This window comes from Neomonachus schauinslandi, chromosome 3, assembly GCF_002201575.2.
Source record: "Neomonachus schauinslandi chromosome 3, ASM220157v2, whole genome shotgun sequence".
Lineage (NCBI taxonomy): Eukaryota > Metazoa > Chordata > Mammalia > Carnivora > Phocidae > Neomonachus > Neomonachus schauinslandi.
In genome coordinates this window covers 9,319,472-9,336,211 of record NC_058405.1, presented here as the reverse complement: position 1 = coordinate 9,336,211, position 16,740 = coordinate 9,319,472, and the positions used below count along the sequence as shown (strand labels likewise).

The 16,740-nt window shown below is 44.0% G+C and overlaps 1 protein-coding gene across 2 annotated transcripts in view; it reads right to left on the bottom strand.

Annotated features, from left to right (window-relative positions):
* The window catches only part of FGF14 (fibroblast growth factor 14), a 596,870-nt gene extending 583,061 nt beyond the window's left edge, over positions 1-13,809 (bottom strand). The window contains exon 1 of one of the 2 annotated variants that reach the window (XM_021695973.1): positions 13,225-13,809. In XM_021695973.1, coding sequence (XP_021551648.1) covers positions 13,225-13,432 — 208 coding nt within the window. In that variant the 5' untranslated portion in view covers positions 13,433-13,809. The remainder of the gene's footprint in view (positions 1-13,224) is intronic. The other variant, XM_021695971.1, reaches the window with a different exon arrangement.
* Positions 13,810-16,740: the final 2,931 nt, after the last annotated feature.

Below are 16,740 nucleotides of genomic sequence, written 5' to 3'. Positions count from 1 at the left end.
CTCAGTGATGGAAAAGCACTTTGGTAAAGGACAATGCAAAGAACAGGGATCAAACTTCATGGCTCTGCTGATCAGGCCACACTCTATCTTTAGCATATATGCCACTGGTTAATGTCCCCATAAAAGGGTGTGTGTGCCACAGAATCACCTGAGAACTGTGCTCTTTAAGATTATTCCCGAGATTTCAAAAGGAAATATAATTAGGAAAGAGGAAATAATAAGCAATAATGACACAAAATCTCTATCCTTTTAAAATTCATTTTTTTTTCAATTTTTGTTACTGCATCATTAAAATAGTTCTAACATTTACTATGCACTCCATTAAAAGTACTTCCAGGATTTCATATCCATTATTGTATGTATGACATATAAGGAATCTTATGTCACTGAATTGGCATATGAGTGGAAACTTTCAATGTAAAAGAGAATGTAATTAAGTCAATGAAAAACGCAAATTCCTAGGAAACAAGTCAAGTCATTGGATAACACAGGAGGAACGAGCCTATTGGGTTACTGTTTTCAATCTCCCCACCAGGAAAATGTTGAAGCAGAGTGGTATTACTGAGTATATAGTTAGAGAACTGACTCAGGCCTCCTGGCAAACATCTTTTCTTTGCTTAAGAATTACAATACCTGGGGTACAACAGTCACCCAACCAAAGATGAGTTTCAGACTTTGAAAGAGCTGGCTATTAAAAACAACAACAACAACAACCACCTACAACTGTTTTAATCTTTAAGCCTTTTTCTCACATTTCTTCTTTTTTAAAGTACAACAGTAGCGTACCCTGTGCTCCACACAGGAAGTAGAAAGAAAAGAGATTGCAATCCCTCCCAAACTATACTTTATCTAAGAGGCAGCATTACAGAAGAGGTTACCACGCACTTCAGCGATCCACTGTGATTGTGCAGACAACAAAATGTTATAGGGGGAAAAAAGCATTTTAATGACAACTACATTCAGTTCTATCTAAAAAGCAGGTGCGCACACTTACATACGTAAATTCAATAAAGTTCACACTTCCTTTTCTTGCCAGACTTGAATAGTTAATTCGAAAACTTGGCTTTTACTTGCACTTGTGGACTCCTCAAACTGAACAAAGTATTGTGTACAAAAACATTTACTACTGACAAAGAAATATATATAATCATTAAAAAAACTTCTTGACTTTTCTTCCTTGTAAAGCAGTTTTTTCCATCCCTGAGGACTTCCAGGTGTGAAGTGAAGAAAATGAACTCTTTATCCTAGAGCAACTCTCCTAGAACTGCCTATTTAAGTTTTGATCTAAAAAGAGAAACTCGTCCGTTTTCTACTTGCTACTCATCTCTACCACAACCCTTTGATATGAACAGTCTGAAGAGAGCCAAGTTTTTAACCCCATGTGTCAAGGAGACGGAGGCATGTTATTGGCCATTGGCCAGTGGATCAGGATCCACAGGAGTTGTCCAAATTAAAAACCTGGGGTCAAAATATTCTAGACTCCCCCCTCTCCTTCCTTCCCAAATTCGAATTGGCCACTGAGATAGGACTGTACTTCCCCTCCAGCCCCTGTACTTCCCCTACAGAATAAGGACCAGGCCTTATTCTGGACCATACCACTTCTACTTCAGCTGCTGCCTTTGTGGACTTTCTACCTTCAGTCTTGCCCCACTCAAAGCTATTTTAACCCATACTGTCCACCATAGCAATTGTCTCAAGAGTAAATCTGACCTTGCCACAGAACACATGATCTGTTCTTGACTACTGATAAAGTTAATTTGTGTATCAGGACCCACAGAATGGAGGCAGGCCCAGCGACCTGGCCCACATCACAAATCCAAACTTCAGTCAGCCTGCACTTAATGGGAAACACCTGTCAAGGAAATTTAACATATACAAATCACAATCCTCCAACTCTGTTTTAGCTGGTTTACCTTATATTAGAAAATAGGACCTGCTATCCTTATAAAGGAATCCCTAACTCCTAGCCAATTATGCTTGTTTCCCTGTTGCCTCTTCTAATGTTTTTTAAAACTCACACTTGCCCAAAATTCCTTGGGAAGGATGCTCCAACTACTTGTGAGCACTGTACTCCCCCAATCAAGGATTGTTTTCCCTTGAAGAAAGGACATCAAACTGATTACTAAATCATCTTAGATTTTGCAAATTGCCAGTATTGCAATGAGATGGGACCTGAAGACAGCTGCTAAAGATTCTGGGGACGGCTTCTAGAAGCAGGTGAAGGTACCCAGAAAGCTATTTTATTTGTTGCCTCTCTGACTGCTCTGGTAAGCTTCTCTCTGATCAAGTTCTGCTTGTTTTGCATTCTGAGCTCCTCAAGTTTGTTCACCTTATTCCTTCCAGGTGAAAAGCTGGGGTGTGAGAGCCTTCAGGTTTTCACAGTGAGACTTAGTGAACCACAACATTTAGGTTTGTGGCCAAACTCATGTACAAGGTAAGCACCTTTGTGGGGAGTCCTTACAAGTCTCAGGAACTGTGCAGGCAGCCAGCAACAGTAAGTCTGGTTGAATTATGATGGGTTATTTCAAGAGAAAATAATGGTTACCCCTCAATCTAAAGAAAGCAAGATGGCAGCCACTGGGGGGACAGGATTCATAAAGCTTCAAGGTAAGTCCACAGCACAAACTGCTAGGAAACTTGGGGAAGGGAATTAAGACAAGAAATTCAGACTTTTCTGACCAATAACACATCAAAATCTAAGTAGGTGCAAGTTGGACTATTAAAAGCCATTAGGGTATCCACCACTATAAACACATTTTCTTGTGAAAGGAATAACAGATCTATTCCTAATGGGGATCTCAGAAGCCAAAACCACAGAATTGGTGGGCATGGGCACCTAAAAGCTCTTGGAGTGTTTGACACCTAACTGGAAGACTCCCGTGCTAGGGTGAGTTGATCACAGAATGGGTTAGATCGACACTAAGCCACGTGCCAACCTCAAGAAAATTTCTGTGTAACAAGGCACACTGTAAAACACCACAAAATCCCCAACCCAATGGTACATCCCTCTTAGGTATTAATTCGGCTCTCAGAGACCCAAAGCTTCACTAAAGAAATGGGATCCTCAAGTTCCAAAGAATTAAGTGTGCCACCTTCCAGCACAAATGTTTATGACTAAGGACTGTGGTCCCTGAAGTTGTAGGTATCTACAAAAATGGCCAAATCTGACTAAGACAACCTAGATTTAAAATGGCCTTTATGGGGAATATTCTTTTTTTTTTTTTTTTTTTTTTAAGATTTCATTTATTTATTTGACAGATAGATACATAGCGAGAGAGGGAACACAAGGAGGGGGAGTGGGTGAGGGAGAAGCAGGCTTCCCGCCGAGCAGGGAGCCCGATGCGGGGCTCGATCCCAGGACTGTGGGATCATGACCTGAGCCGAAGGCAGACGCTTAACGACTGAGCCACCCAGGCGCCCCTATGGGGCATATTCTAATTAGACAAGATCATTCATTTAAAAAGTGAACTTGAAAGTAAGTGTTCCCAGATCAAACAAACAGAAGAGTATGCCTATTTTAACTGGCATGCAGAAGCCTTTGAAAGGCTTCAAAAATAGCCTCATGGAAAGATTTATTGCAAAAGACTAAAAAAAATCAAGGACACAAGAGGTACCTAAAACAAAAGACTGTAAGAATTAAATGACTTCTACTACTCCCTTCTACCCTCTTTGACCTCAGTACTCACTAATCCTCTATCTGTACTGCCTTTCCACTCTAAATAGACTACATGACCATAAACAAAAGTCTGCCTATATCCAGATTATAATGGCCTATAACCAGAGGCCGCTGTATCTACCACCACTTGGGCCCCTTTCAGGGTTGATGGGACTCCAAGGGATTCTCCAGTAAACTGCTACCAGTATTCCCTTAAACAGCCAAAGGGAAATTAAAATAAAATTAATAAAAAAAAAACTTTGCCAAATTCTGGTAGATACCTCAGCTTCACTCTCTACTTCAAACCCCACTCACTCTGGAGCCTTGGAGAAGGGATCAGGGGAAAACTGACAGAAGCCAGGGAAGGGGGAAGATTCTTACCAGAATCAGCTCTCCTGGATCTCTGTCTGTAGTGCCTGGTCAAGAGAGGAAGGTAAAATTTCATGTTATCCCTTCCTTTTCAAGATGCATTGGATATTGATCCTTTATCTCCCAAGGACAACTATTGCATTCTTACTTATCTCCTTTTGTGTCCTGAGAACTTGGCTTGGCAACCATCAGGTTGGGGGCCCTCAAAATATAGCCAGACAGAAGTGGAGGTTGCACTCCATTTGTGGCCAGTGTCCTACAGACTGTTGTAAGCTCTCAAGGGAATTGTAAGTCTTGATTTTGGTTATCTTTGGGAGTGGCTCTAGATCTTGGGAGAGCAGTATCTTTTGCAACTTCTTTGGGAATGCCTCTCCCATCCAAAAGATTGTTCAATAACTGCCAGGAATATTTACTGTTTGTTCCAGCTAAAACCTGACAAGATATTCAAAAGGACTTTTTTATGGTTAGAAGTTTGCTGATATTGGAGGCTGATATTCAGAACCTCATGAAAACTTTTTTTTTAGGCCTATCTGCTAAGCTAAATGAAACTATGTACCCAAATGGAAAGAAAAATATTCCAAAGACAAATAGCTCTATATCTAGAAGACAGGAATCTTTTGATTTCCATCTTAATTGAAGATCTTCTCCCTGACCTAAAGAAGCAAATAGAAGATAATGTAGTTGGATGGTCAACCCTTTGAAGTCATACAGTTGCAACCCAATTCTTTGAGGAATTAAAAAGAACTGTCCTTGTCTTATAAATTCAGTCTTTACAAGAACAGAAATGCAGCTCTAAAAGCAATTCAAAACCCATCTATCATTTTTATCAATCCCCAAACCTCCCCTGCTGATCTATAAAAACTTGTAGCTATTGTAAAATTTTGGATTTAGGAAACAAATCCTCATTGGAGGAGCTTGCATTCTTTCCTCGTGCCTTTGAGGTGTAAATGTTCTGCCCAGTCTTCTCTAGGAACTGAAGGAAATCTGTTTGAAAAGCAAACTTCAGGAGGTAATTCTCATCAGAAGGAAGAAAATAAAGAAAAGTGGGGGAAGCTATTTGGAACCTAGGCCAATGAAAAATCTTTAAAAAGTGTAAAGCCATCTGAACAGGTCACCTTAACTTATTCCATCAATTTGGATCCAGCTGTTCTTTTATGAGCTAGTGCGTTTTGCATTATTGTAACCTCAAAATAGCCTTTTTCAATTTCTAAATTTACAGTGAAGTTTTCTCTAAGATTCAAAATGCCTGTGATTCTGCCCAGTAGCCCAAAGAGGACAGAAGCCCGTTTAGAGAGGTTCCTCCCCCCAACATGTTTAGAGGCTGTAGGAAAAGGCATCTGGAGAACATAATGGTTAGGACAGAATGCAGTCTGTTTCAGCACCGACCACACAACTCTATAAAACGCTCGAAGAGTTCTTGGTAGTGTCACCAGTAAATTACAAAGTTTCTTCTTCCCAGGCTCAAAGCTGCTGTGTCTGCAATTCAAAACCAGCTCCTGGACCAGTCTCTTCCTCCACCGTGAAGGAGTGGCCACACTTCCAAGACAGGCAGGTCAGTCATGATCCCTACAGTGGCCCTCCATCTCTCACAGTCTCTGATTTTAGAATACAATTTAAATACACTCAGCCTAGTCCAGGACGGGTACAGGAAAACGGGAAGAGCTCACGTAGAGCCCGGACTGGGTGGAGGCTTACAGAAGCCTGGAACACGGGAGCTGAGGCTGACCTGAGGTTATCCTAACATGGCGGCTGAGGAAACCGAGGCCGAGAGAACGCAGGAGCCCGCCCCGGCTCTTCCGGGAGCCAGTGGGGAAGCCGAGAGCCCCGCTCGGCTCATCTTCTGCCAGTGCTGTGCTGGGGTGCGATGCCCGCAAGTCAGCTCTCTCCTCCGGCCAAGGCCCTGTGCCTCCGGGCCCCAGCGGCGCGTAGAGGGGCAGCGGGGGGAGGCGGCCACCTGTGGGCCAGGACCAGACTCTTTCCGCAGCCCTCCGGCCGGTGCTCAGAGCGCCCCTGCGTGGACGCCGGCCGAGTGGCCCGCAAACGCGCCACCTCAGGACCCGGGCCCTGCCCGTGCTCCAGGTCGCCCCAGCACGGGCTTCGGGTCGCCCTGGTTTCCATAGCAACGGATGCACAAGCCGCCGGTCCCCAGAGACGCCCCGGGGTCAGAGGTCATCTCTGTGACAACGGAAGCTTCCCGCGCTACGGCGGCTCGGACGGGCCGTTTCCGCCGCATTGCGATGCGGAGCCCCCCCCCGCCCCGCGCTCCTAAGCGAGGAGCGCGTGGTGGCGGGTACCGGAGGCTCGGGCCGCGCGTCACACCAGGAGGAACACGGTGCTTGGTCTGCGTGACCCCTGTCTTCGGACTCAATTAGGCAGACTCCGAAGCCGACTTCGGCCAGGACGCCCCGAGGGGCCCGGTTCCTGGAAGCAGATCCGAGTCGCGGAGTGGCCGGCTCGCGGTTTGCAGAAAACGGCGGCACGCGGCTCTGGAAAGCAGGGACACTGACTCTGCCGTGCATTCTGCCAGACCTTGTCCCTGACACACTCCGCGCCTCCCAGCCCGAGGCCACGGCGCCCCAGCGCCCTCCTCCTTTGACGGCGGCTCCAGAAAGGAGAAGCCAAATAGATCAGTGTGGTGGTGGGATGTGCAAGGAGCTACCAAGTTTGAAGATGGCTGCTTTGAAACTGAAAAGAATAAAATATTAAGGGAGGGGGGCACCTCCTTTCAAAGCAACTGAACTAGAGGCTGGTTAGGTGCTGTCCCCTCAAGAGCAAAACTATGCCACAAAGGAAATTCCCAGTGACCATCTTCAGATAGAGGAGTTCAGTAAAGAGGAACAATTTACTCGACTGTTTTTGTGAAACGTCTTCCTTTTTAAGGAGAAGCGAATTTAAGATGAGCAAAGAAAAGGAAGGGGACTCTTGCAGGGGGAACCTAATGGTGCCCTCACATTCACTCTTCAAAGGCTGAGAGGACCAGAAGGGGAGACTGTGATTGGCTCTTGAGCTTATATTTTTGAGTGAGGCCTCAAGTTTTGAGATTTTTAGAAAGAGGGTATTATAAAATGTGGACCTAGGGAATGTCAGCTGACCAAGTTTCAGGATGCATTATCATGGCAGGATGAAGAGCTAGGAGTCCACTAACAACTTTTTCCTTCTCTCTGTTTTATCGTTAAGAAACCAAATTCTTGGTTGGCACTGTTGGAAAGGAGTAAGCATTAAGTGAACTTAAGCTACTATAATTTATGATACCTGCAGTTACATACCCACAGTTAACTTTCACAAAGAATCCTATTTTCACTATTAATTCACTTAATAAAAATGTACTGAAAACCTGCTACGTATCATAACTAAAGTTTTTGTCAGGGAACAATGATAAAGGCAATAGTGCCCAACAATTGTTGGGTGACTTTCTTAGATAGTTTAGTAGATTAGATAAACAAAAGCTTCAGTTTCCCTGTGAAACATGTCAACATTATGCCTCCCTTTTGCCTTCGCAAGACCCTAAGAATGCCTTCTTTCAACTTCCCTTTTGTCATCCTACCTGACATCTGACCAAAGCAGAAAGTTAGTTTGAAGCAACTAGAGAAATACACAGGAAAAACACCAGGACACTACTTGGCCCTTAAAAAGTAGAGTAGCAAAAACATTAGTGCATCTCTGCAATGTCTGGTTTAAAACTTAATAGAGGAGGGAAAAAAATCTTTTTTTTTTTTAAAGGTTTTATTTATTTATCTGAGAGAGAGAATGGGAGACAGAGAGCATGAGAGGGGGAGGGTCAGAGGGAGAAGCAGACCCCCCGCCGAGCAGGGAGCCCGATGCGGGACTCGATCCCGGGACTCGATCCCGGGACTCCAGGATCATGACCTGAGCCGAAGGCAGTCGCTTAACCAACTGAGCCACCCAGGTGCCCCGGGAAAAAAATCTTAATAGAGAAGCTTTAAATGTACTGTTAAATTCCAACTGTCTCGCCTTAAGGCATAAGAAACTATTTTGAATAAATGCTTCCATTTTGAGACATCTACATGGTATTTATAGGAGGATTATGAGTCAATTGAGTGAGTTACGATGCCAAAATGTACAAAGGAGTGAAAACTTTGATTGTTGTCCTTGTTGCCATATGTATAAAAACACCACAAAAGTCTCCAATGTTTGTGTTGCTAAAACATGGAAGACTGGGTTTGAACATTTTTGAAGAAATGGTTTCATGTGGGAAATGTTAAATATAGTACAAAATTACCTTTAGTGCCTTCTGAAAGCAATTTTTGAAAATTTGAACAAATATCTCAGTTTTAGATGCTGTCTAAGATGAGAATAGGCTGGATATGGGTACAGCCAAAGTCATCCTCATTGTTAAAACCAAGTTGAGATTATCATGCATTGGATTTCACACTTGTTAACTTGGATATCATTTCAAAAAAGAAAAATCCACTCTCCCAACAAGTCAATACTTGGAAACCTATCTAAAATGCTGTCCTTTGGTTCATGAAGTGCCACTATTCTGCAAACCCATTTTGCTACTTCAGTAACTAAAGCCTGTTGGATGGAGTCCAAGGCCAGCCCTGATTACATGGAATCCCACTCTAAAGGCAAGCATGTCAGTAGGAGAAGAACCTCACACCTGTTAGGTGTTCTAGCCATGTAGTCTGAACTTGCTGTCTCCACTGGATACATGCTCAGTGTTTAGAAATGCAGAGGTTGTGGCCCATATGTGGCTCACCCAGCTCTACAGGAACCCAGGATGAGTTGGCAGACTGAGAAGGGGAAGGAGTAAAAAATGCTTACTTCCTTTTTTCTTCTGTCTCTCCCTATTTTCCCACTTCTAAAATGCCATGACAGCCCTACATGTAAAGCAAGTAGTTTTAAAAGGATAACATATATTTAAATGAGTAACAGAGGCGTACCAGATGTTTTGGGCACCTAAAACAGCTTCAGTGAAAGGCAAAAGCAAAGCTGAAAGACACCAAAACAAGTAGGAAATAGAAAGTGACGATGAGTTCTACCAAGCCCTGCTTGTTTCATCTCCAAGTTATATGGCGGAGAGAAAGACTGAGTTCAGAAAAGGAGACCCTCTGGGCCACGAGTTTTGGGATTTTCTAAATGTGCTCTGTTGAACTCGGTCTAGATGAGTTTTGGGATTTTCTAAATGTGCTCTGTTGAACTCGGTCTAGGACTTCTGCTTCGTACCCTCCCTTCCACTCTCACTGCTCAATAAAATTATCTTTGATTACAACTTATCTTAAATTCTGTGCTTTCCAAAACCCTATCGAGCCAAGAAAGTTTGGGGGTCTCGTGAGTGTGGTTCAATGGGTGTATATATTCGAGGCTCTGTGGCTTCCTTTGCTTGCTGTAGATGATGTGTCTAAAGAGATATCCATGACATGACCTTAGTGTTTCCCTTTATCGTGGAATTTTTTTTTTTCCAACCACATTTCTTAGCAACTGTCACTCAAAGTCTAGTGACCTAGATTAGTACCAAACTGGCCTGTGATACACATTGGTCAGTCCAAACTATCATTGCTGGTTTAAAGAAACATATCAAGCCCTCCTCCAGGCTAAATAAGTGCCTTGGACTTAGTATTCCCTATCTAATGATTTGCCAAAATACAATCACCTTGCATGACTCATAAATGAAAGCTGAAGCAGGTAACATTTATTCTAAACATACAGCTACTGCTCTAGTAGGAAAATAGGGGAAAGTAGGACATTTAAGCATGCATGTGTTCTCTGCTAATAGTTGTATTGTGAGATACTGGACAGTTTCTATGAAGATGGTAGATTTACTTTATATGTAGGATTTCCAAGCTATTGCAATTTTAAAAAGCATATATTGTGTAAGTATGTTCTTCATGTTCTTTTCCAATTAAATTTTACATAAAAACAACTACAAAAAAAGGTTAAATTAATACCTCTTATTTAAATGCTATTAACTTTTGGGTAGATAAATAACTTTGTCCTTAAGTTCATGACTCTATTACCTACTTATTTTCACACCAACATAACAATATAGCAGTGCCCTAAAAGTCCTCCCAGGAGCCTTGACCAAACTACCCATACATGTTGACAATTTAAAAATTAAGAATAATCAGTAATTTATTCTATAACTTGCAAAGATTGAGAAGAATTATTAATCTAAGAAGGCTTCACACCAAATTCATGATCCTACTACTGGTACTTGGAGGTATTCTGCCAAGCTTCTTAGTTTGAAACCAGTTAATTGTCCTCATTTTAGATTTAAGATAGCATAATAGGTAGTAGTCAATCTGTTCTTTCTGGTTTTAACAGTTAAGAAGATTTTAGTCTTTGTTTTATTTTAATTACCCAATTAACTTCTTGGTTATACTGCTATCTTGGGATCAAAAACCTGCAAATGATTTTAGGCTTCATGCTAATAGCAGAAGGAGAATGGAACCTACCAAGTACAATGCAGAAAAGGAATGGCTAAGCATGGATTGGATTTGAGTTCAAAAAGCAAAACTTTTAGAAGATGAGATAGTGTGACCCATTAATGTCACATTTTTAAAATAATTTACAAATACTCCCATTTCCAGGTTGGAACTCTAACTTCTGGCAATCTAAGACCACACTATCCTGTTAGAATAGTTGGTGATGTTGTCAGACACGCTTTGAATTAAACCATCAATCCACACCCAAGTACTTTAACATTCATAAGCTGCAAAATAAATTACTCTAAAAATAATTTGGCATTTGACACCTTCCAAAATGCCTTGAAAGGGAAAAAAATCTACTTTATTCTAGAGAGATGCAAGTGGGTGGGGTGGGGGAGGTGTAATAAAAATATCTTGCACCGTGTGTGTAGGGGGGTAATTAGTGTTTCCAGTAAAACTGCTTACAAAAAAAATTATAAAAGAATTTTTTCCCCATTCTCCAGTACTATAGAGGGACTGACTTTAAGGTCCCTAAACAAATGGCCTGGCCGAGTCTTAAAAAAAAAAAAAAAAAAAAAAAGCTTTTACAGTATTCCTTTCTCAGAAGGGAGCTAAATCCACAGGACACGAGAAGGCTTCAAAACCCACTATTTTTACTGCCTGAAGGAGCAAGCCCTCCCTCCCAAGAGCAGCCCTTGGCTTGTCCCACTTGGGTAACTCTTGCAAAAAGGCTCTTCACATTAACTTGAGAGACAGTAGTGTTGCAGCTCTAGGTATCACCAAAACGTCAGCAAGTGTTGGGCTCCATGCGGGGCTGGGGTACACCTCACAGTTGAATTGGAAATGGGGTGGTAAGGTGACAATACCGCTTTCTCCTTGGGCAATGCTCAGGATGGTGGTTATCAGTTCAGAGTTGCTAAACGCTGAGGAGTTGAGAGAGAGAAGGGTAAAAAGACAGGGAATGGAGGAGGACGGTGAGAAGGGAGGGAGAGGGAGAAGAGGGAACTGAGGGCGACGGTGAGAAAGGGGTAGAGCTACAGCACAGGGATGAGAATTCCAGGGCAGAGGCACGGAGCCCACTGCAGCGCGGCGCCCGCGGGCAGCCAGAGACTTCTTTCTCCCAGAGCCTCCCCAGCTCCCTAAAAGGCCCAGCTGGGGCAACTGCCCAGGCGTCTTCCGCCCGCACGCGAGCATCTGCCCTTTCGGACGGTCTAACAACTCGCAGTTTCCCTACTCCTGCAGCAGTGGGGGCCTCACAGGGTGCTCAGTCTCCATACCCACCACCTCCATCCCCGCCCACCCACCACCACTCCTCCTCCTCCTCCTCCTCCTCTTCCTCCTCCTCTTCCTCTTCCTCCTCCCCCCCCCCCTCCTCCTCCTCCCCCTCCGCCCCTGCTCCCCCTCCTCCTCCTCCTCCTCCTCCTCCTCCCGCTCTCGCTCCGGGCACCCGCAGACGGCAGCCGCCTCGGAGCGAGCCGCCCCAGCTACGCTGCATTTGCAGGATTCGGAGGCAGGGAGGCAGCAGCCACTTGCTGCCCGGCCGCTGGGGCTGGGGATGCCAGCGCAGCCCCCGGCGGAGCTCCGGGTGTCAGGGCGGCCTCGGGGAGCCATGATCTACTACACCGCAGTGCCAGCGTCAGGAGCCTCCAGCGCCGGTCGGCCACTGCGGGACGCCCGCGGCCCCGCCCCCGCCCCCCAACGCAGCCCCAGACACAAACACCCGGCCCCCGGGCCCTCCCCAGCCTGAACTGAACCCGGGGACGCCACACACCCTCGCTGCCGGCGCGCACGGCTCCCCGACTGGCTGCGCCGAGCCTCCTCGTCGGCGCGCCGCCGCCGCCACGCAGCCCTCCGGCCTGGCCTCCCCCAGTTGCTCGCCCACAGCTTCGCGGCCGTCCCCCAAACACCTCAGATTGGGATACCGGGAAGTGAACCTCCGGGACTCGACTCCCCGAATCACCTGCATTTGCATTTCTTATATAATGCACTGCAAGTTTCCCGGTTGGAGCCTTTGAAATAGGGGCGCATGATTACCGAAGCCTGAAGCTGGAACCCACTGCCCGGCTCATCCCACCCGCGGGACTCGGGCGCAGGGTTTTGACACTGCTTTTTCCAAGGGGGGGGGGGGGTTAAATTGCATATATTGGAGGGGGCTGGGCTTGTCTTCTCCGTCTGGGGTTCCCCCAGGCATAAGCCCAGCTCAAGTATTCCCAGTGGCAGGAGGTGTCGGAGGCAGACGGGGGAATGAGTTAACACTCGTGCACGGAGAGCTCGACGGGGGAGGGAGGCGGGGGCTGACGGAGGAGCGGGGCCGCGAGGGAGAGGGCCTCTTTTACTTTGGTAAAGGTGATGGGGTGGCGAATATTGTGCAAGCTAATCAGAAAGTCTAGAGCAGGTCCTCGGCACCTAGCTACGTCCCTGAACCTGCTGCAGAAGTAGAGAGAGCTCGCGGTTCTTTCTCTTGGCAACTACGGAACCTTCAGCTGCCTCGGGCAAAACCTTAAGCCACAGTCCTTCAGTATTCCACCGAACATAGGCAACCAAATACATTTAAAAAAAAAAAAAAAGTTTCCTCCTCCCTCCTAGTGATGGATTGTGTCACAGCCAAGAGATGCTGATAATGGTTTTCGGGCTCAGAGACGCCGATCCAGCTGTTACTTGTTTATCCATCAACACCTCTATATGCAACACTGTCCTGGTTCCTTTTCTGTTTCCCCTGCCTTCCTGCATAGCAGAACTGCAGATCTAGCTCAATGAGCAACAGACAGGTTATCATGAGGAAAAACATAACACGATGCATGTTTTGCTTACCAGTTGGGTTCTTGTTTTTCTTAAGACTCTTGCCACAAAGACACTGCAGCATATGCGTTCCTTTGCTGAAAATGTTCCAAAGAAACCACATTGATTTGGGCGAAAAGCAATCCAGCAGCTTAGACACCCTGAGAAAGAAGAGATCCTTGTGGTTGCATAATAATAATTTGAAATCAGTTCTCCTGAAGAGGGGCACCGGTTTTACCATAGGAAAAACGATAATATTCCGGATCTTCTCCCAGTTTTTTCCCCTCACGTGGTATATTTCTTTGAGACTTCTCAGTGATTGTTTTTTTTCGGCCAGGGTGAATGATTTATCCCCCTCGATCACCACTGGATTATTATCAAAGGGTTGGAAAAAAAATCCTTTTTCAGCATGAAGCCAAACAAAAAAGCAAAGAAATCCCAACAGAGACCAGAACTAATCAGAGAGAACAGTAATGCACAAAAGATCCCCAAAGAGAAAACCATAGCCTTTTACTTGATCGCTATGAGGATGGGTGGGTCTGCAGAAGGCAAAGCAGGATTCATCTCACTGAGAGAAGACTGCCATTGTGTAGCCCCTAGGAGAGAAGGAAAAAAAAAGAAAAAGAAAAGGGAAAGAAAGAAAGAAAGAAGAAAAAAAAGAAAAGAAAAGAAAAAAAAAAACACCAGCACACACACACACACCAATACCACCTCCGAGATCGAGTCTGACAGCCGAAGACAGAGCCTCCCTTCTCCCAGTGTCGGGTTTTTTTGTTTTTTTTTTTTTTTTAATAATCAATCGCCAGTGCTCAGTGGGATCGGATTGAACCTGCAGTTCTCAATCACCACGAAGAAAAGATGCAAATCCAGGTGCCCCCTCCCCTGGTCAGGCTGGTAGTAGGTAGAGAGCGCCACAGATCCCCTTCCTCCTTCCCGTCACTCTCCCAGTTTCCAACAACGGTGAGCATGAGGAAAATCTCCCCTCCGGATTCCTCGCCCAGCCTCGGATGTGAGTTACAGGCATTAGAGGGAGGAGGAGGAGGAGTTGAAGTTTGCATTGAAAAGACTGGCTTTCCATGACGTAGCCACGTGCTTTCAGACCCGTCACCAGTGAGATGCTTCAACCCGCCCGGGGAGGGCAGTGTCACTGCAGTCTTTCCTCTACTTTCTCCCTGGAAGTCCCCCATCGCCGGCACCCCAGCCCTAGCCCCAGCCCCGGACCCTCTCCCCGCTCTGCCCAGAATGAGCCGGCGGGCTGCTTGCTCCTGGAGCCATCTAACAGAGCCTTCTGTTAAAAGTGAATTTTGAAAAGGAAAATTAACAATTATAATGAGTAAATCTTAGAAAATAGGTGAGAGGGAAGGGGTTTGAAGAGAAACAGTACTTTATGACCACCCCTCACAGCCAAAATGAGCTCCACCTTACTTACATTTGCAAAAACAGCATAGAAAGCCTCTAAAACATTAAGGAAAACTCAAGTCCCTTTGGTTCTTATTATTTGAATTCTACTTAAAGTGCTGTTTGAAAAATATAGACTAGGCATATGGCAAATATGTACTTAAGAAACAGCCTGTTAAAAAGACAACCACTAACATCTAGGTGGCAAACTATATTTTGGTTGAGAGGGTCATATGAGAAAAGTTAACGCCTTTTCTAGACAGACAATCCATTATCTTCCAAAATAATTTTTTTAACAGAAAGCTTTCTGTTTAGATTACACCTTATTCATTGCTTGTTTCCTCAACCATTAATTGAACTAACATTAAATTCCCCTTTGTTGCCTCCTCATCTACACTAACATAAAACCGTGTCACCTGCCACCACTACCTAACCTAACAAAACGGACAAATTTTCTGTTTCACCAGGATATAGCCCAGCTTCCTACTTCTTCAGAAAATCAAAAGATTTAAGGCAGGACTAAAGATTTTGTCTTATGTGGGGAAAAAATACAATGTATAAAATATACAAACTAGTACACAGAATAATATCACGAACTCCAGAATACTCATGACTCAAATTAATGAATATTAGCATTTCAACATATTTGTGACCTGAGCATTTCAGAAAAGTAAAATTGACCTCTCTCACTCTTGTTAAGTGAATGAATTAAAGTTATGCCAATTTATTTCCATTTTATGGAAAACTGACATAAAATTTTTAACTAATTTAAAAATATGTTTTTAGGGGATGCCTGGGTGGCTCAGCCAGTTAAGCAGCTGCCTCCGGCTCAGGTCATGATCCAAGGGTCCTGGGATTGAGCCCCACATCAGGCTCTGTACTCAGTGAGGAGTCTGCCTCTCCCTCTCCCCCTGCTCCTTCTCTCTCTCAAATAAATAAAGTAATTAAATATTTTTTAAAATAAAAATATGTTTTTAGAAGCTCCATTTTAATTCCAAAAACTTAAAATCTCAAAATGCCTCTACTGCATGGGATATCAAACTATTTTTTTTTCAAATTTTATTTATTTATTTGCCAGAGAGAGACACAGCTAGAGAGGGAACACAAGCAGGGGGAGCGGGAGAGGGAGAAGCAGGCTTCCCACTGAGCAGGGAGCCCGATGCGGGCTCGATCCCAGGACCCTGGGACCATGACCTGAGCCCGAAGGCAGATGCTTAACGACTGAGCCACCCAGGCGCCCATATCAAACTATTTTAAAAACAAAGAGCTGTTGATTTGTTGTTGAGGATTGAGTAAAGAAATTGACTTTAAAAAAATTAACCCCTTGACTAGCAGTTAGCAAAAAATAAAAACTATAGTAACTTTCCCACTGCTAGAGTTTTCTAATATCTGAGATGAGATGTCAAAATTTGCGTCCAATATCCAGAACCCTTTTGGGAAACATTAGTCAATTTCAGGTAAGATAGGAAAAGAATCTAAAACAAATAAATTCTATTAAAGTTAAGAAACTGGAAAGTTAAATAGTGATGCCCTCAATGTGCCAAAAAGTCATGTCATAAAGCTCAAGGAAATTACCAAGATTAATGGCAGTATAAATAAAGTTTGGGAAGTAAAGAAAGAGGGAATACTAAGAGTCTATAAAATTAATGCCAAATGACTTAGGAGATGCAGTCTGAAAAAAAATGAACAGAATTCCTTTCTGGAAGAGGAAAAAAGGGATAGCATTGCCAAATAATTAGGAAAGCATTTTTTATATTAATCATCAGGGACGAATACCGTATGCTGCTTCTATAACATTCTGGTGTCCTGTCGTGGGTTCCAGAATATCCCAATATGGACAGATGCCAGAGAAACAGTTGAATCAAAAATATTCTCCCATCAAGTTCTTCTGAATTCACATAGCTCTAAGGTTCTATAAAAGCTTGTTGAGTTCCCTGAGGTATTTCACAAGTAGAGTAAAATCTGGGGAGATGTTCTGTAATTATTGAAACTTTTTACATGCTAAGCTTGTGTAAAAAGAACACCTCTCATACTGGTTTTTCTTGCATTTCCAAATTGGACTCTCTTCTTTACATTGTGACCATGAATTTGATCCCTCCTCAAATAAAGATTTACTGCCAGAAAGCTATGGTTTTTTTTGCTATATATTGG